This window comes from Lepisma saccharinum, chromosome 2, assembly GCF_977018435.1.
Source record: "Lepisma saccharinum chromosome 2, izLepSacc3.1, whole genome shotgun sequence".
NCBI classification, from domain to species: domain Eukaryota; kingdom Metazoa; phylum Arthropoda; class Insecta; order Zygentoma; family Lepismatidae; genus Lepisma; species Lepisma saccharinum.
In genome coordinates this window covers 129,623,181-129,644,061 of record NC_139230.1, presented here as the reverse complement: position 1 = coordinate 129,644,061, position 20,881 = coordinate 129,623,181, and the positions used below count along the sequence as shown (strand labels likewise).

Sequence of the window (20,881 nt, the reverse complement as noted above, 5' to 3'; positions counted from 1 at the left end):
AAAATGTTAAGAAATTATGGTCTAACCTCAGAAGCCAGGAACTTTTACCAAATAAAAATACAAATGTGCCCTTCTCAGATACATTTCAGCCTGATGCAGTAAACGAGTTTTTTGTTAACCCAAATACACCCTCAGATAGCAATGAGGTGGTGATTGATGAAATTAACACTTATCTCCAGCAACCCAACAATGACCCGTTCATTTTTACCCCAGTAAGTAGCGAACAAGTACGTAAAATAATAAACAAAATGAAATCAAACACGTCTGGTTATGATGGCATAAACCTAACTGTTTTGCAATATTGCATTACCTTTTGCTTAGAAACTCTTATTCATGTTATTAATCTTTCCCTTTCCAAAGGTTGGTTCCCTCAAGAATGGCAAAAATGCGAAGTAACACCTATACCTAAAAAATCCAACTCCACAGAAATTAAAGATCTAAGGCCCATTGAGCATTCTACCCACAATGTCCAAAATACTTGAAAAGGTAATTTATGAACAAATACTTCCACATATTCAAGGTTTCCTACCACACTTTCAATCTGGTTTTAGAAAAATGCATAGTACTTGCACTGAGCTGGTAGATATCGTAGACAATATAAGTAAAGGAATAGATGAAAATAAAGTTACACTGTTAGTCTTGTTGGACAATTTAAGAGATTTCTACTTGATCAATCATGAATTGTTATTGGCCAAACTGTATCACTATGGCGTTACCGGAAACGCGTTAAATTGGTTTCGATCATATCTCGGCAACAGGAAACAACGTGCGAAATATCAGGAACTGGAAGTTATGTACTCTAAATGGTTAGCTGTTCAATAAGACATCCCTCAAAGAAGTATATTAGGTCCACTACTATATATGATTTACGTAGCTGATTTCGACCGTGCTGTCCAAAATTGCCACTACCATCAGTATGCTGACGATTCTCAAATCTATATTCAGTGTAATACAGAAAACTACAATAATGTGATGACCAAACATCAAGTCAACCTTGATGCTATAACAAATTGGTCACAGAGGAACTCCCTTCAATTAAATCCAACAAAATCTTGCTTCATGATCATAGGAACTCATGGTATACTTAAAAAACTTCACTACAATGCACATTCTTCTCCAACTCTCGGCAGTATACCGCTAAGCGAAGTGGATACAAGCAAAAACTGGGGGATTGTGTTCAACAGACACTTAAATTGGAAGGCACAAGTAGAATGTATTGTGAAATGCTGTATGGAGAAACTTAACTCTTTGTATCATTTAAAACATACTCTGGACGCTAATGTTAAAGATTGCCTTATGCAAGCACTCGTTCTATTGACACTAGACAATTGTGCTCCAGTGTACAGTAATATCTCCTAGGGCCTAAACTATAAAATTCAAAAAATTCAGAACTGTTGTATACATTTCATATTTAACCTGAAAAGTAAAGAACATGTATCCCCCTACTTAAAGAAACTTTCTTGGCTAAACATTAACAATAGAAGAAAATACTTAACACTCACCTTGATGCACAAAATACTTAAGAGTGGCTCCCCAAAATACTTATTCGATAAGATCTGCTCTCGTAGAACTTCTGTAGAACATACTATTCGCAAGAAACACAATCTAAAAATCCCCAAACATAAAACCGCCACCTATAACAAGTCCTTCATTTTTACAGGGATAAGGGAATGGAACAAACTGCCTGCACCATTGACTAACATTATTTGCCATCAAAGTTTTAAGCAACAACTAAAGAACTTACTATAGTCCCAACAACTACATTAACCTCCATATGTAAACAATTGCACCTGCACTTACACATCGCACAGTGCATACCTGACCCCCCCCCCCCCGACACAAAATGAACTACTTAAGACTTATTACTTATCTTTTATACTTATCAATTCAATATATCATTTTATTATGTAGAATCTTTATATTATCTTTATCGTATTATCATGATCAATGTGTTTTTTTTCTCTATGTTTTTATTCATTTATTTTATCTTTGGCAAGGGTTGGTTGTAAGAACGGCCCACAAGGTCGAAACATGCCTTCTTAAATAAAGACCATTCTATTCTATTCTATTGTAAAGTCCAAATGTGGATAAATTTACACTTAGTCAGTCATCCAAAAGAAGGTAAAGGCAAACTATCTGTCCAAGCTAATAACTAACATACCAAAAACCTTTAAATCTAACACTAAGACCACCTTTGGGGAGGGCCACTAGGATGCAAGACTGATGGAAGATGTATCTGAAATTGATTAGGAAAATTGCCTGAAAGTGATAGTATCAGGACCAAACGTTCATGATAAACTATTGGAAGAAAAGCAGAAACAGTTTTCTTCAAATGGTTCAGGAGCACCAAAAGGAAGTTCGAAGATTGTAATAAAAGTCTCCTCAAGAAATAATTTCAGAACAGGAGTGAAGTGTTATGTTATGTGTTTTATATACTTCATTTGACTTTCATGTTTTCACTGTAATAAGTATGAATATTTTGTTTTTATAGATATAAAAAATATGTAAATTAACTCTATTATTAATAACGTGTTCTTGCCCATTTTCATACATTATGAAATTTTAATGCGTTTCCGTGATCTATAAATATAAATCTATTTCACTGAAAATTTACTCAAATTATCTTTATATATATTGGCACGAAATGAGAGGGTGAGGTCAACAAAAATACAAAGTTTATTTTTTCCATATATTTTTTAAGCACCTAAATATATATGTATATATTGTCATGCAATAAATATATGTCATAATTAATATCATTGAACATATATAAAGAAATTAATTTGTTACATTTATAAACTAGCAAATTAATTATTTTAACAACTGGTTCAAAATGTCACGAACTTGGACGATAGGTGAAATGTTTTTAATAAGTCTTAGATTTTATTTAATTATTGCTTTCTATTCTTCTTCTTATAAGGCGCTACAGCTCTTTATGGGCTTTGGCCTGCTCAATTACATCCTTCCATTCTTCTCTACTCAACACACATTTCTTCCAGTTCTGTGTCTTCAGTTTTCTTATGTCATTTCTGACATCGTCTATCCATCTGGTTTTGGGCCTTCCTTGTGATCTTGTAGCAATAGGTCTCCAATTGTAAATTTGTTTCACAATTCTTTCTTCGGGCGTTCTTTCAATATGACCCAACCAGCTCAATCTTTGTGTTTTGATAAATCTTCTTATATTCTTACTCTTTATTAATGTTTCAAGCTCTTCGTTTGTTTTTATTCGCCATATATTATTTGATTGTCTCGTTGGGCCATATATTTTCCTTAAAATCTTTCTTTCAAATATCATTAGTTTTCGAATTATATCTTCTTTCAGCACCCAGGTTTCACAGCCATATGTAACCACAGGTCTTATTATGGATTTATACAGCTTTAATTTTATTTTTCTGGAAACTAGTTTGGATTTTAATATCCTCTTATTCGCATAAAATGCTCTATTTCCAGCTGCAATCCTTTCTTTAATTTCTTCTTCGATTTCATTGTTTCCATTTACTATTGACCCGAGATATTTAAATGACTGTACCTGCTCTATGTGCATTGTATCTATATCCTCTTTTTGTTGTTGGATTTTTCTTCTTGTACATCTCATATACTTTGTCTTTTTTTCGTTCACTATTAGTCCATATTTCATTGCCTGTTGCTTTAGTTTCACTAGTGAGTCCACCATTGATTGCTTAGTTCTTGTAGTAATTACTATATCGTCTGCATATGCACAGATCTGTCTTAATCTTGTTGAAATGTTTCCTCTGATTTCCAACTTCTGAATTATTTCATCCATGACTATGCTAAATAAAGTTGCTGATAATGGGTCTCCTTGTTTTACTCCTCTATTTATTGCAAATTTCTGACTAAAATCATTGTTTCCTTTTACTACTGCTGTAGTGTTTTGTAATGTCAACTTTATTAATCTTATTAGTTTGTTTGGGACATTAATTTTCTTTAGACATGTAGGAATTATATTTCTATTTACTGAGTCAAATGCTTGCATAAAATCGATAAATATGTTATGCAATTCAATATTATATTCATAACATTTTTCATATATTTGTCGCAGTATGAATATATTATCAACTGTAGATCTATTTGGTCTAAATCCCATTTGATATTCACCCAATTTGTTTTCTGTAATTTCAGAGATTCTATTTTGTAGAAGAATTGCAAAGATTTTGTATGCAACATTCAGAAGCGTAATTGGTCTGTAGTTATTACACTGCAACCTGTCTCCTTTTTTAAAGATTGGGCAAATGATACCATGTAGCCATTCTTGTGGCAGTTCCTCTTTATTCCATATGTTGAGTATCAAATTATAAATTTTATTCCTTATCATATATCCTCCGTGTCTTATCAGTTCTGCTGTGATATTATCTGAACCAGGTGACTTATTCATTTTTAAGGATTTTATGATTTTATTTACCTCCTCATATGTTGGTATTGGAATTTCAGTATCATTTTCCAATTTTTCGGGTATTTCATCTTCATACGGTACGTGTTCCCAATTTAATAATTCCTGAAAGTACTCTTTCCAATGGAGTAATACTTTTTCTTTCTCAGATATTACTTCTCCAGATGCATCTTTACATAATGAAGTTGCATGAGTGTAGTTCCTTACATGAGATGTCACAGCCTTAAAAAAATTTCTTGAATCCTTTCTTCTATGGTATTCCTCAATCTCTTTGATTCTATCATTTATCCATTCTTTTTTCTTCTTTCTGCATACATTGTTGGCAATTCTCCTTTTATTCTCATATTCTTCACAATTTGCCCTTGTGTGTCTCTGTAAACATCTTTGTCGTGCAGCATTTTTCTGATTTATTACAATTTTACATTCATTATCCCACCATTCATTCCTTGGTTTACCATCTTGCTTTTGTATTACTTCAGTTGCTGTTTTCAGAATAGCTTCTTTGAGTTGTTTCCAATCTTCATTTATATCTTGGGTATCAATAATGTTTTCCAAATTTTGACTCATTTTTATCCTATATTGTTTCAGAATTTCTTTACTATGCATATTGCTTTTATTCCATTTTATCTGTTGTCTTGGAATACTTTTTCGTACAGGTATTAATTTCTGTTTGATTACTGCCTTGACCAAAAAATGATCCGAATCACAATTCAGACCCCTCATTGTTTTTACATCCTGCACATTTTCCTTTTTATGTTCGTTTACTAAAACATGGTCAATTTGGTTGGTAGTTTTCCCATCTGGGGACACCCAGGTACCTTTATGTATCTTTTTATGTTCATACTGTGTACTCATTACAGTCATATTATTTGCAATAGCATAGTTACATACTAATTCTCCATTATTATTGGTTATCTCATGCAATGTATGTTTACCTGTTACTTCTTTAAATGCATCCTCTTTTCCTATTTTTGCATTTAAATATTCCAACAGGACTATCAGGTCATGTCTCGGGGTTTTATCTTGCACTACTTGCAGTTCTTCATAAAACTTATCTTTAATGTCATCACCTTTCTCTTCTGTTGGAGCATACACGTTTATAAATGTCACATTACAGAACCTTCCCTTCACTCTAAGTTTAGATATTCTTTTACTACACGGTTCAAATCCTAGTACATGTTTTACCATTTCTCTCTTTACTAGGAATCCAGTTCCATGCTGACCCGTAGTTTCTTTACAACTATAAAACATGTATTTATCTTTCTTGATTTCTCCTTGTCCTTTCCATCTTACTTCCTGTAATGCGACTATCTGCAACTTTGTTGCTAAGACTTGGTCAGCTATTTCTTGCATTTTTCCAGGTTTTAGCATAGTCATGATATTCCATGTTCCTACACAGATTATATCTTTCTTATTCCTTTTCATATGCCTAGGTCGTTTTCCATTAATCCATCCGGCTTTCTGTAATTGAGCTTTTTTTAGCGGAAGGTTATTTTTATGAGACCAGGGTGCTGGCCTAGTGCTCAACCCCCATTTCTTTGGAGGACCAGGATTTTCTGTTAGGGTTTACTCCCTTAGCTGATAACATCCAGTTTAGGTGCTGGATACTCGCCTTCACCCTCCTCCGTCTGCTACAGCATCGGCCCGCCAAAGCGGGCCGTATGATCTTTTTTGCTGCATTGCCCAGGGGTCACGCGGCTAACAGCCTTCGGGGACGTGGAGGTAGGATTTGTTGGTAGTATTGGTAGTTGTTATACCCAATGGCGTTCCTCAGTATTTACAGAGTGCTCATATCAGCATCTGAACACTCCCTGAGACCATACCAACCTTTGACCCCCTATTGCTTTCTATTAACAATGATAATTAAAATTGTATACTTTTATTGTGTTATGTTTCTATAATGGTGTAAATCTGTTAATGGTCTTGAGGGGAAATATTTCCTTATCAGAGCTGAAGCTAGAGATTTCAGCACCCAGGATGAGAATAGATTTCCACACTCCCTGCACTGAATTTGCATCCCCCTGCCTAGATGTAGCTGGTATATTTAAACATTGAAGAAATATTATGTACCTACTGTTTTCCATTGTATCCAATGAAAATAAAACTTAGCATTCAAGAAATGTGGCTAATAAAAGGACAGTCGGTTGTGCATCCCACATCATCTTCATTCAAGCATTGTGTGATATTGTTCAAATCTGCAAATTCGATTGCAAATTAAATATAACTAGGTGGAGGCACAACAAAATAAGAGACTTTAAGAAGACATTTGTTTCCTATTAAAGTAACATGTAGGTGCTATGTTTTATTTCCAACAAAAGGAGATGAGACATGGAGGAGAAATAACAGGTCAATCTAATGTTTTCCATGGGCCGAAGGTGAAAACTACAGCTCCGTTCATTACTAGTCCAATTTGATATAATTATAATATCTTATCTGTGACTATAGAAGTACGTTTTATCCCCATGCTGTTACCAGTTCTAAACAAAGATAGAGAGAGAGAGAGAGAGAGAGAGAGAGAAAGAGAGAGAACAAGAAATGTATGCAACATTAACACAGACATCATTCTTTGTTCGTTCTTCTTTATGTGATGTGTGTTTCTTATTATCTTCCTAGTAAAATATTTTGAATTGAAAAGTAATTTTCATTGGGGGATTTTACAACAAGGTCGTAGGTGAGACATCCCTCCTCCCCCTGGGATTTCGTACCCTGGATGGATGTGACAACCAACGCTATGGTAGCATTGCAGCTGGATGTACAATTGTAGTATTGCAATATGATGAACCAAAGTAGGAAAAAATCAAATCAGCAATAACCCCCCCCCCCCACCCTCTTTCCCTGACCTGATAGTCAAGGATACAATAACTTACAGACAAAGGCTGTCACTCAGCATAAAGCTTGGTGTTTATTGCTTACATTCCATTCTCAAAAATATTTGAATAGTACAGTATTCCCAAATTATCCATGTTTACAGTTCTTTTTATACCACCACCACCACTGAACAGTCATGATTTGATTAATAAAGATAATCTATGTTTACAAAATAATATAAAGTTAAATGATACGTATTACGAATGATTATTATAATGATGAACATATCTGAATGTCAATAAACAGAAAGGGACATTTTCTCATCAAGACTGAATTTTGAAAATAATCAGGACAGGGATTAAAAATGGTGAACTCTCATGACCTAATTGGGATGTTTAGTAGCTTTGCATAAATGCTTATGAAACTAATATTAGTAAATATAGTAGACTTCAGTCTTCTGGAGCCTGCCTTTCTCCAGAAACAACCCATTCATTTATGGTAGGTTCCTATAAGAGTACGCACTTAGTGGTTAAAGTCATATTATGGGAATGTAAACAAACAGAAACACAAAACAACTGCACCTACTTGTTAAGTAGTATCTTTACTTCCTTGTGGAACTAAAAATAAAATGAATGGAAACAAAGTATGGGATATGCAATTATCTTTTTAAATGGATGCAAAATAGTACTCTTAGGGGAGTAGTCCTTATAGAGTATGCAACACGTCCTCTAAAAATACGCACTTGAATGTGTCGTGGAGATGAAGGAAATAAAACCACTAACACATTCCAAACCGAAAGGCACCCTGTCCTTCATATGAAGAGCAAGCAAGCTTCATGCCACCATTGCTCGAAACTTCCACATTGAATCCAGTCTTCTGTAATTGGTTCCCCATAGATTTCATGGCATCCTGGGCAGTTGACAACTTCTTGAAGGTCTGTAGATGTGGAAGGTACAGCAGCATCAAATTTCAAGGACTTTTTCTCTTTGCAACACTTGCCTTCTTTACTTGGCTCCGTACTTTGAGATGATGCACACTCCCATGTTGCTCGATATGGTGATGATGTAATTATTTCAGAATTATTTCCACATCTACTGTGCTTCAACTCATGCTTGGCTGTGGGCAGAGGGGAACAATTCAGAAGGAGATACTCCTAGGTCACCTTCTGACTGTTTGTTGCTGCCATTGTCACTTCGACAATCTGTATGTACTTTCAGACACTGCACTAGCATTGGAATTTCTCGGATGCTGAACATCATCCTCGTGAGGCTGAATTGATAATATCTGAGCACTGACTGGTTTCCTCCTGGTGCAGTCACAGCTGATCAGTTTGTTACTGCTGCAGGTAGGAAACCTTCATCTGTGAAAATGTCAGGGTTGTATGGATGTATTCCTGTACACTGGAATGCTACTTTCGCCTTTTAAATTGTTGCAATTTGTTCATATGAACAACAAAAGAGGTAGGACATTTCATACAGTAATACAGTGTCCAGGATTATTTGCAATCCACTTGTCACATTGAATAGCAAATGCTTTCTTAAGGGGTCCAAAGAAACCTTTATCAATAGGTTGCAGCATGTGACTGGCGTGCGGTGGAAGTGAAAGTAAACGTGACTAAATTTTCTCTGCACAATAATATAGCATCTATGCTACAATGCAAAACGAGGTTGTCAACAATCAACAAAACTTGCTCTTGTTCGCTTGGCTTCACTAACTTTATAAAGTGTTGCAGCCATTGTATGAAAAGGTCAGTTGTCATGTATCCTGAGTCTGAAATGAGAGGTAGAGTTCCTTCGGGTGCTTTTTTGTACAGTTCCATCCTAGGAAAGATCATGGCAGGGGGAACGTAGATGCCAGTAGGTAACATGCAACATACAATTGTAATGTTTTGTCCCCTTTCACCAGACACCACTCTTTACTACGTAGAAACTGCCCTGTCCCTCAAGAGTACGCATGCGAACTCTATGGGTACTGTTCAATCCATACGCTTTGAGGACAACGCCACATTTAATATTTGGTCACCAGATGGCAGAATCAATCAGACTAGACATGTAAAATCCACACCTATGTATTCTCAAGGCGTGCACAGATATTTACTATACAGGTCATTGTCTTCCCGTTTTTACTTACTTCATGCTCATACACAACCTTCTGTACTTCTGCTTGCTAACGTCTAGAAGCTACTACCATCCCACAATGCTGCGAACTTTGCGAATTGGCACTGCGTACTCTTTCAAGACTGTGTACTCTTATAGGAACCTACCCTATGCAAGAAGAAACTCGAAATGCTTGCAAAATCTGAAAAATCGTCCATTTTTTTTAATTTTTTTTTTTAGGTTTTTGTAGGTTTGCATTATATATAATATTTCATCTTTCGAGGGGGGACATGGCACTTGGGTACTGGTCTGGGTCAGTGGAATGCATATTGCAGGCTTACTGAATACAACCCTCATTCTTGTAACCACTGGCCTTCAAAACGTTGTCCATGTGGCTCCTATAAGGTCCTTAGCAAGAAAGCTGCTGTACTCTGTCATTGCCAAATATCAGTCTTCTTGTGCTGTTGTAGCCTTTGGGTGACCACTGTTAAAGTCCCGCCCAATATTTTCATCTTGTTGTAACCTGTTTTCCAGAGTCTGGAAATAACACTCTGACAAATATTCAGCTCCTCAGTCACTGCCATATGTGTTTGTCGAGCCTAGAGTTGCTTGATCATCTTACACCATATAATATCTTCTACATAGCTGCATTGAACCATATTCTAAGGGGAACAAACACTATTGTATCCACAAACAACTGAACATGCCAAGGGTGTGACTAGCATCTGACTGTAACAAGTAAGAAGTAGTGAAATATGTAGTTAATTTTTCTACACCTACTTTTTTTTTCTTGCATATTTCAATGATGATGATGATAATAACTACACTTTTCTGACAGAAAGTACAAATTAAATGAATGTCTTCATACATTCATACATACATTTTTATGAGCAAATTGTATATGTGACAGTATTTTACTTTGTATCTCTAACCTGTTTTATATTTAGACATAGGTTTATTACAATGTATTAAAAATTAATGTTACATTTTAGATTGTCATCAGTAAAGAAAATAACAGCCCAATTGCAGTTCATGCATCTTCCATACTAGGAAGAAACTGTAAAAATTATTTATAGTTAAGTTTCAAAGTAACATTAAGTAAGTTACATTTAAAAAAAGAGAGTAACTTCACCTTTAACTGAGTTATTTTTAAATAGTATCTTTCCAAACACTTGTGTGTGTGTGTGTGTGTGTGTGTGTGTGTGTGTGTGTATGTATATATATATATATATATATATATATATATATATATATATATATATATTTAATTTGTCAGGTTTGGAATGTAGGATTTGTAGGTCAGGTTTGATTTTTGTATCGGAAGTAGTGCATGATTACTTATGCAGTAGAATGAAAGGGACAACTGTTATTACTTACTTAAAGGACCTTGGCATCTCTCACAATATAGCCCATTCTCTTCTATCTTCTGCTCTACTTCTCCACTGTCTTACTCCCATCCTCCTAAGGTCCTCCTCAATATCCTCCAACCATATTTTCCTTGGTCTTACTCTTAATCTTCTCCCTCTTGGTCGCCCTTTATAGACTGTCTTTATCGCTCTGTCTTCAGGCATTCTTTCCACATATCCCAGCCACTACCTGATATACTTTGATTTTCAAATTTCTACTCAGGCTGCGAGATTTGAAACTTCTTAACAATGAGAAATAACTTTGAATGCCAGCTGCAATTCTTGTTTTTATTTCCTCCTTAATATTATTATCCAAGGTAATTAATGTTCCAAGGTGAGAACATGTATTTAGTCTTGGTTTGATTTATTTAGAGTCCTATCTCACTAGTTGTATTCTCCAATCTTTCCAGTTATTCCTTCAGTTCTTGCAGTCTTCGTGTCATCATATCAATGTCATCAGCATATGCTAGATATTGGCTCACTCTGTTGAAAAGATTCCCTCCTGGGTTGACCCACTCTTCTCCCACTGAAGTATTCTGCCCATTTCTCTAAGATCTTATCCCCCCCCCCTATCCCTTAGTCCGCCCCCGTTGCATATATGCAACAAACAGCTTTAGATAAATTATCGAGGGTTTGCCACACTTATACAGTGCGTCCATTTCAATCTTCAGCCGAGAGATCGGGAGAAGCGTGGCTGGCGGCGCTGGTGGAGATGCCGACATTTGCGGCCTGTAATGTCCGTTTATTTTTATGGACATACGCAGACATTTATATAAATATTGCGAAACGAGCACTAACCTGTGTTATAATTTATCATCTGTAATTCATCCAAGTTCTGTCCTTATATACACAAAAAAATACGCTTTAGAAACGACGTTAAGAGCCACAGATAATAAAACTTTTTAATCATAGTTTTGACCAGTAACGTCCTGCTTAAGTTTATATCCTTGAAAGAGTTTTGTGTCGATGGGGATCGTTTGGAGGTTTCGAATGTGCAACACTGTATAAAGATTACGTTGTAGACGAAACCGTTAAAAGTCAATGGTGTTCGTGAGCTTCCTTGCAATCCGAAATCTCCGAGCTCGAGTTTTTTGTTCCTTCGCAACAGAGCTGTGAATATAGTGGCGAGCAGATGTAAACCAAGAGCGTGTTAATTTCGTACTGTGCGCAAGAGTGTTATTATTGGCTACTTGCCGTTACTTGTTTGTGTTATCGCAGTGTGTATGTGTGTTGTGTCAGTGAGAGGATTGGAATGCCAGCCGCATTGGTGCACGTTACGAGGGGGGGCTGATAAGTTCTCGGCCTGACCCAGAAGGACTTTAGTTACAAGCACGAAAGTTTCAGGCTATTCAATGTATTCTCACCGATAGTCTACACACTTGGCACTTGGTGGATATCAGTTTGAACAACTCTTATAACACAGGTTAGTGCTCGTTTTGCAATATTTATATAAATGTCTGAATATGTCCATAAAAATAAGCGGGCATTACAGGCCGCAAATGTCGGCATCTCCGTCAGCGCCGCCCGCCACGCTTCTCCCGATCTCTCGGCTGAAGATCGAAATGGACGCACGGTATTTGTATATTGAGGTTGAAACACTGACAGTTCATTCGGGAACATGTTTTGCAATCGTGTTTACGAAAATTCCAAATCCCCCCCTCCTTTCTCGGAATATGTCGCTCTTCAGTTGACAGACACAATAAATGCTTGGTATTTATGATGCTGTTTTCCTCCAAGCTTCCAACGCTGTGATTTAGTACTGATAAGGCACACATTCTTCTTTGTGTTTAGACCTGGTGATCCAGCTGAAGTAGTGGCGGGGGGGGGGAGGGGAGGTAGGGCAAAGAGAGAGGGGATTGGATGAGGTTTGGCGGTGTCAGCTTTCTGTCGCCTCTATGTTAGAAATGCAATAAAGCTTGACGATAGCCAGAGGCCAGAATCATGAGTCTAAAGCGTGCGTCTATCCAGAAGCATAGACAAAACAAACGATTGCAAAGGCTCTCTTCCCTCCTCTGTTAGGACTAACAAAGGCTCACCGTAAACAGTTTGGATCATAAAACAGCACATCGATTTTCCTAACGCACAATCGTTTCCTTCTGGACATATTTTTCCACAAAGAGCCGAGTCAACAGGGAAGAAATAGATTCACAGTGGCTACACAAGATGCAAGTGCGAACGAAGAAAAGCAAAAGTTCTGGTTTTCTCCCCAAAGTAGCTGGAGAAGAGGGAGCAAACTCCACATTTTTATGATTTTTTCATTGAAATTAAGGGGGATGCAGCCCCCGACCGTACCCCCCCCCCCACGGTTGGGGCATCCAAATTTTACATGGTTGCATGCACTGATGTTCTTCCTGCAAAACAAAAGTTATCCGAAGTAGATTGGTCCCATAGTGTCAGTTATAACAATTTTATGAATAATATGCAAATTGGCTAAAATTCGCTAGAGTTTTACGTTTTGCTTTATTATTCAAATTGTATTGCACCCACGAACATGAATCAACTTTCATTCTGTTGCGGAAGGTCCATTCTTTAAAAAAAAAAAAGCAAAAGTTCTGGTTTTCTCCCCAAAGTAGCTGGAGAAGTGGGGGCAAACTCCACATTTTCATACTTTTTCCATTGAAATTGGGGGGATGCAGCCCCCGCCTGTAATCCCCCCGCGGTTGGGGCATCCAAATTTTACATGGTTGCATGCACTGATGTTCTTCCTGCAAAACAAAAGTTATCCGAAGTAGATTGGTCCCATAGTGTCAGTTATAACAATTTTATGAATAATATGCAAATTGGCTAAAATTCGCTAGAGTTTTACGTTTTGCCTTATTATTCAAATTGCATTGCACCCACGAACATGAATCAACTTTCATTCTGTTGCGAAAGGTCCATTATTTGAAAAAAAAGCACAAGTTCCGGTTTTCTCCCCAAAGTAGCTGGAGAAGAGGGGGCAAACTCCACATTTTTATGTTTTTTCATTGAAATTCGGGGTTGCAGCCCCCGCCCGTACCTCCCCCCCCCCCCGGCCGGGGTTGGGGCATCCAAATTTTACATGGTTGCATGATGCACCGATGTATTGCCTGCAAAACAAAATTTATCCAAAGTAGATTGGTCCCATAGTGCCAGAATTATTACGATTTTTGTCCATTATGTATACGAATTCAAATTTCCCGCTCAAAGCCTCGGCGACACTGGGCTTACTTTCGTCAGACTGCGCGGCGTACTAAGGGCTATTAGGTTTACTACTTGGTCTTTACAGAAAGCTGTCTTCAGTTGGAAGCCTTTCCTTATATTCTTTCACCCTCATGTACATTTTTCTTACTTGCTGGTTACTATTATATTCTTCAAGTTCGTCAATCAACTGTTGCTCAAAGTGCCATTTCTTTCTCCTTCACAAACTGTCTGCTTCCTTTCTTTTTAGTCTATATTGCTCTGTGTTATACCTGGCTTTCCTATTAAGCATTTTCTATTGTGCCTCATTTCTTTATTGCTGTTCTACACTCCTCATCAAACTATTTATCTCTTTGGATCTTCGTCTTCTCTCCCAGCACTTCCTCTGCTGTTTCATGTAGTATCTCCTTAATTATACTCCATTTCCCTTCAATACTTTTGCTTTCTCACCTTTTAATTCTTTTCTCAAGTTAGTTACCTACCATTAAACAAAATTGGTTGGCAATTCCTTCATCTCTTTTTAACTTCTCATCATCACACCTTGAGGTCAACTTTCCTCTTCTTCCATCCTTATATGTGGCTGTTTTCTGTCTGTATTTAATGTGGACTAAATAATGGTCTGAATCACTGTCTGCTCCTCAGCAGCTATCTACTTGTAGAATATCAGAGACATGGTCTATCAGCACATGGTCAATTTGGTTTTGTGTTACACCATCAAGTGAGCACCATGTCATTTTCCTCACATTCTTCCTTTGATGCCTGGTGCTTCTAATTACCATTAAGTTACACATAGCCAGATCTTTCAGTCTCAGACCATTATCATTTGAAAATTCATGCAAACTTTCCTTTCCTCTAATGTCTTGGAATGCTTCTTCAAGTCCAACCTTGGCATTAAAATCTCCCATTATTATTTTAATGTAATGTTTTGGTATACGATCAATTACCTGTTCCAACTGCTGGTAGAATCCATCTTTTTCATCTTCTTCTGCCTTTTCTGTTCAGACATGTACACATATTAAGGTAATGTTGAAGATCCTGGGTTTCATTCTCTATGTCTCAATGCCAACTCCATTCACTGCAAGGCAGCAGAGTCTGGTTTTGGTCCACCCTGGGTATTTTTTTCCCCCGATACCCACCATATCTGGTGAGCATACCCTTTTCCAATCTGCCACCTCGGGATGCACCCATTAGGAGACGAGTAACTCCGCCTGGCATAAGTGTTATTAACTGAGCAAAATATTCCAGCTTGTTATAAATTTCTTCTTTCTAAAGTTTTTCAGACTTGATCAGTGTGGTATTGCCTCTATGGTGAATTCTTTCTTCTGTCTCCTGTCCAATTTCTTGTTCCACATTCGACATTTCTTAGTTGTATTTGCTTTGCTGGTATCATGAAACTTTCCAGAAATTCCTATTTCAATCAAATCCGAAGTCCTCCTGTTGTGGATGTTTTATGACTTAAGTTCTCATTTGTATTTCTTGATGTAACTCTGAAGTCTCGGCATGAAACTATTCTTACCTTCAAGGCAGGATTTTTAGTCCATAATCTAATGTCTCCCTTTATTGTCATGTGTTACTGTTAGTTTCTGTGAAACCAGTTCTGGCAGAAAACTTTTCTGGTGTGAGTGGATCAATGTATGACTTTCTAAGTTTTGAGTGGGACAAATCTTTAAATTAACATGTGCTTTTTTATGATGAAATGTGCCTAATACATTTTGACAGGGTAAGCTGTGGCACACTATGCTTCACAGGTGCTTCTCCCGTCTGAAACCTTATATCTTCCAGCAAGCCCTTAGCTGAGCAAATCTCCATATCATTGTCTAATGTTCACATAGCGCGGTCCACATTATTAGACTGTATTACCACAATTAATCATAGGTGCAGACTTTGAAGGGTCAAGGCACTTTCTTGCCAATGGAGTGCCTCAAGAAAGGAAAGAGAGACAAACTTCTTGTCTCCAGAGGTAAAGCCAGAATTTCTTTTTGATGGGGAAAAATCATATTGGAAAAATTGCCAGGGGTAAACAGTACTAAGATATCAACCTTCAAAGTACCTGTGATAGCAAATCAAATGTTGTCTTAAGTTCACTTTACATTCGGATAGGCTGATTTGGACTGGACCTACTGTTCCAGGTCTGATCCGAACCACTTTGCCTCCTCTGGAGATCAAACCTATGCCTTTTCATTGTGAGGTCTGCACCCGTCACTCTCAATTGTGATTTATGAATGTTACTTTTGAAAGAATGTTACTCAAAGAACAGAAAATTGATTATTTTTGTTGTGTTTTCATGCATAAACCATGGTGAAATTAGCGAGAAGCACAAACACACACATCAAATACAAAATTTTCAATATTCCTCGAGTCAAAGTCTATGTCTGTAAAATTTGTTTAGAATGCCATTGTATCCACTTATAGAAAATTTCGGACAGTGAGTATTCCATGTTATCGACATTGTGCAAATTAAGTTCTCTACATATAGTACGTACAATATATTTGCATGAGGTTTCAGTTATATTTCGTGATGTTACATCAAAAACAAGAGCCAATCAACAGAAGTTAGTGTCATGTCTAGAAATCACCAGCTCAAGATATATAAAATATAAAAGGCCACTACATTCTTTTTCATAAGAATTTCAATGTAGCAGTGTAAGATGGCAAAAATTCAGGATCCCATATCTGGCTATACCTATATTTGCCCCCCACCCCTTCCTTCCTTAATACTGACTCTCGGTTAAGAATTCTTGTTGTAAATGGTCAAGGAGAAATACGTGTCAAAATGTTAAGTTTTGTTTGCCTAAATCTTTTATTTACTTAGTAGATAACACAATGTACTCTCCAATCATAGAAGGTGAATCCACTCATGATAAGTAAGGTAGATAGAAACATGCACAAAATAATGCTGAAAAAATCAGTGACAGCAATTATATACAGCGTGTCCGGCTTATAACTATAATAAAAGAAACATGCACTACAGTTTACAAATAGCTGCCACAGTCAAAAACTGTGTATGTACAATACTGACATCTGTTGCCATTTACAAAAAAACATGAAACTGTGTCATGCACATGCGCATGGTCACAGTAAACAAACATGGCGGAGTGGACTCCACAACAGAAGGTGTTCCTCCAGGTATGATTTTTCAGCAGGATGGGGCCCCACCACATTTTGCAAACCAGGTGCATGACTTTCTTGATACACAGTTACCAGGATGATGGATAGGACAGGTTTCAACATTTCTTGCCTGGCCTCCGCGGTCACCTGACCTTTCTTTCCCCACTAGGGCCACTAAGGGTGCCCATATAGAAGTGCATTGATGTTGTTAGTGATAGTGATGGAGCCAGTATCTTTCATTTTGTGATGTGTAATGGCAAGATATTGTGCATCATGATATATCTTCATTCCCAATAAATTCTTGGTCAAACAGATTTTGGAACTGTTTCTTTTTTTGGAACAAATTTACAATACCGGAAATATCTCAGATTGCTTTCAAATTCGGCATACTAACTAATTTTGGCTTCGTAATCATGAATCTGCAGTTAACATTTGGCAGTCACTGCTAGAAATTGCAAAATAAACTGAAAGAAGTGGTTCCGTGAACAGAATAAACACCATTGATTGATGAAGAAAACAACTATTTTTTGAAATGATTAGCATTTAAAAACTATGTTCATGATGACCCTGAATTCTAACTATGGTTGCCTAACCTAACCTAACCTAACCTTACCGTGAATGGTTCGTGGGCCAAATATTTTTTCCTTCTTTACGCAAGATGACATTTTCTCACATGCAAATCAACAGGTCTCACTTATTGCACAACACTTGAGAAACCTTCGCATCGAAATTGCATGTCACTTCTTCATTGTTACCATGTTAGTGTATGGACAATCAGAGCGGTAATTTCTGCTGTTATTTTGCAATTTGTAGATGTGACCGCCAGATTTTAACTGCAGATTCGTGAATACGAGGCCTAAATTAGTGAGTATGCTGAATTTGAAACAATCGGAGATAATTCCGGTATTGTAAATTTATACTCTTTCTTTATAGCTCTAAACCAGACACCTGTGCTACAATAATGGAGAGACAGTGAAATTATTTTTCTTTACAGAAGAGACTTCCACCATGGCGAAGACTTACCAGAAGATGATAAAGGGGAAAAAACTGTAGAGTTACTCTGTGATGGGCAGCAGCCAGGTATAGGATACTGAGTGGCCTGATGAAGAGTTATATGTTTGTTCTGATTTTCTTTTCTTCTACATTTGTTCTGCATTGGACATTTTCTTGCAATATTGTTTGAAATTGTTGTGGTGGATTTTGTTTGGATTTACTGTTTGAATCTTTTTATATAGATATGTACATATTTTTTGTATATATTATCGTGTTTGTTTGTATGTGTGCATGTATGCATATAGTATTTGCATTTAAGTTATAATAAGTTGTACATATAAGTTTCTTTCCAAAATACATTAATGCATCATTCATTAATTCATATTCTTTATTTCTGTTGACCCATGTCCATAGGTATGGAATTCGTCATATAACAATACATACAGTAATAAAATATTAATACACTTTTAGACAAGGATTACAGTAATGATTTTAAGAACTACTACATGAAGGAAATTCAAATACACTAATAACATATTAATAGAATTATAGACAAGAATTATAGCAATGATTTGAAGAACTTCCACATAAAGGAAATCCAAATATAGGAAGAATAAACTATGGGAGTGAAATTACCTAGGTACATACAATATTTAAGGCGAGCACAATAATAAGCAAAGAATTTTTTTAGTGTGAAAATAAAATGTAAAAGTAAATATGTAACATATACAACATGGAAGAATGCAATATATATACAGAACCGATTAATGATCATTTAGGCACAATAATAGCATATAGTGAATACTTCGTACATGATAATAAAAATAGTATAATTCCATTTTCTGAACAATGGAACTCTCTTTGTTGACAATTTATGTAATTTAATATTTACAAATTTAGAAATTCATTTATTGAATAGTCATAATAAGAATTTTGTCAATTCCCTCTTAAATTGGGTACTTGATTTCATTGTTTTTATGTGATCAGGTAATTTATTATACAGGTGGATACCTACGAATTTAGGACCTTTTTCAAGTAGAGTGGTATTATGAGTTTGTATAACCAGATTGTGATTTTTTTTCTTGTGTTGTATTGATGTACTTCCTTGATACGTTTGGAGAAAGTAGACATATCTTGTTTTACATAGCACAGTAAATGTAATATATATATAGGCAAGGTAATGGTAGAATGCCAAGATCTCTGAAGATCTTACATGGTCATTTATTTTTTTTCCTGCCATAATTCGTACTACTCTCTTCTGCAAAATAAAAATTTTTGCACTGTTTCTAGCATTCCTCCAAAATACAATTCCGTATGTTAGTTGTGACTGGAAAAGATGGAAATATGTTGTTCTTATTGTCTCCCAATTTATTATGGTTCTTAAGGTTCGTATACCATATATGGTTTTGCTTAATTTCCCTGCTAGGTGCTCTATATGTATGTCTGAGTTGAAATTTTCCTGTATCCAAGTACCCAGGAATGGAATTTGTATATTTGACGTGTTCATTTTCTATTTTTATTACCGGTTCTTCATTGTTCTTATTTCTTGAATGATGGCATTTTATTGCTGAAGTTTTGTTTTTATTTATCGTCAACTTATTTGTGGGGAACCATTTGCAGAGTTCGTTTGAGGTGTTTTTTATATTAGAAATTAGAATTTGTTAATTTTTACAGTTAGCACAATACTCGTTTCATCTGCATATAAGGTAGTTTTAACTGAGGGTAAGTTTGAAGGCAGGTCATTTATGTATATGGTAAATAGTACTAGCCCTAGAATAGAGCCTTGAGGAACCCCACATGTCACTTCTTCTAGCCTAGAAATTTAGGAAGAAGCATTAGTATTTGTCCCTTCTACATGTAAGATCTCTACAGCTTGACTGCGATTTTGCAGGTAAGATCTAAACCAGGTGTTTACTATACCACTTATTCCATAGTGATATAATTTTTTCAGAAGTTGGTCATGTGATACTGTGTTGAAAGCTTTTGATAAATCAAGAAAGGGACCTACACACTCTTCCCTATTGTCCAGGAATTGTCTGACATGTTCGATGTATTCAAATATTGCTGTAGTTGTTGATTTGCCTTTATGGAAACCATGTTGTGATTTAGATATTATGTTGTTTTCATTTAAGAAAGTTGTAATTTGTTTAATCTTTTGCAATTTCCATGATTTTTGAGAAGGGTGAAGGCAGAGCTATGGGCCTGTAATTATCTACACTACGCTTATCCCCTTTCTTATACACAGGTTTGATTTTTGCTTGTTTTAGTTTATCTGGGAACACACCAGTAACAAAGGATAAGTTCACTAGATGACATAATGGGTGTAGGATATGGGTGTGACATTTCTTTATAATTGAGGATGGAATTTCATCCAAGCCAGTTGACCATTTGCTCTTCATTTTTAAGATGATATCTGTCAGTTCCTCAACAGAGACTGGGTGTGGAAACATTGATGCACTATGTGTATTCATTTTAACCTTACCAGAGTTTTGATTGGTTTTGACTTTATCCTTATTTACATTGATTAGGTATTTATTAAACAAGTTTACCACTACCAAAGGATTGCTTACGTTTGTGTCATTTTGATGAAGTGTGATGTTTTCTAGTTTTTTGCAGTTTCCTTGCAGTTATTTTTTTATTATGCCCCACATTGCTCTGGATTTATTTGAAGAGTCTGAAATATGTTTCCTATTATGCCCTTTCTTTGCAGCTTGTAACACACTTTTATATGTTGACTTGTATTTCTTGAAGTATTCTTCAAAATCAATTGTTACATCTGTGCTTTTCCTAGCCCTATTTAGGAATCTCATTCTATCACTAGCTATCTCTATTCCTTTTGTGTTCCAAGGTTTTTCTTTCTGTGTTGCCCCTTTAACTTCCTTCTTTGGGAAGGCTACATCAAA

At 36.2% G+C, this 20,881-nt stretch overlaps 2 protein-coding genes across 2 annotated transcripts in view; one reads left to right on the top strand and one right to left on the bottom strand.

The window, feature by feature from the left end:
- The window catches only part of LOC145984496 (uncharacterized), a 97,327-nt gene extending 79,057 nt beyond the window's left edge, over positions 1 to 18,270 (top strand). The window contains exon 9 of the mRNA XM_083118153.1: positions 17,980 to 18,270. The gene's annotated coding sequence lies outside the window, so the exon portion shown is untranslated. The remainder of the gene's footprint in view (positions 1 to 17,979) is intronic.
- Positions 2,449 to 5,833, bottom strand: LOC145983641 (protein CFDP2-like). Its single transcript, XM_083116705.1, has 2 exons — positions 5,344 to 5,833; positions 2,449 to 2,459 (listed from the first exon to the last, which is right to left on the bottom strand). The coding sequence occupies exons 1-2, from the start codon at positions 5,831 to 5,833 to the stop codon at positions 2,449 to 2,451; spliced, it is 501 nt and encodes a 166-aa protein (XP_082972831.1).
- Positions 18,271 to 20,881: the final 2,611 nt, after the last annotated feature.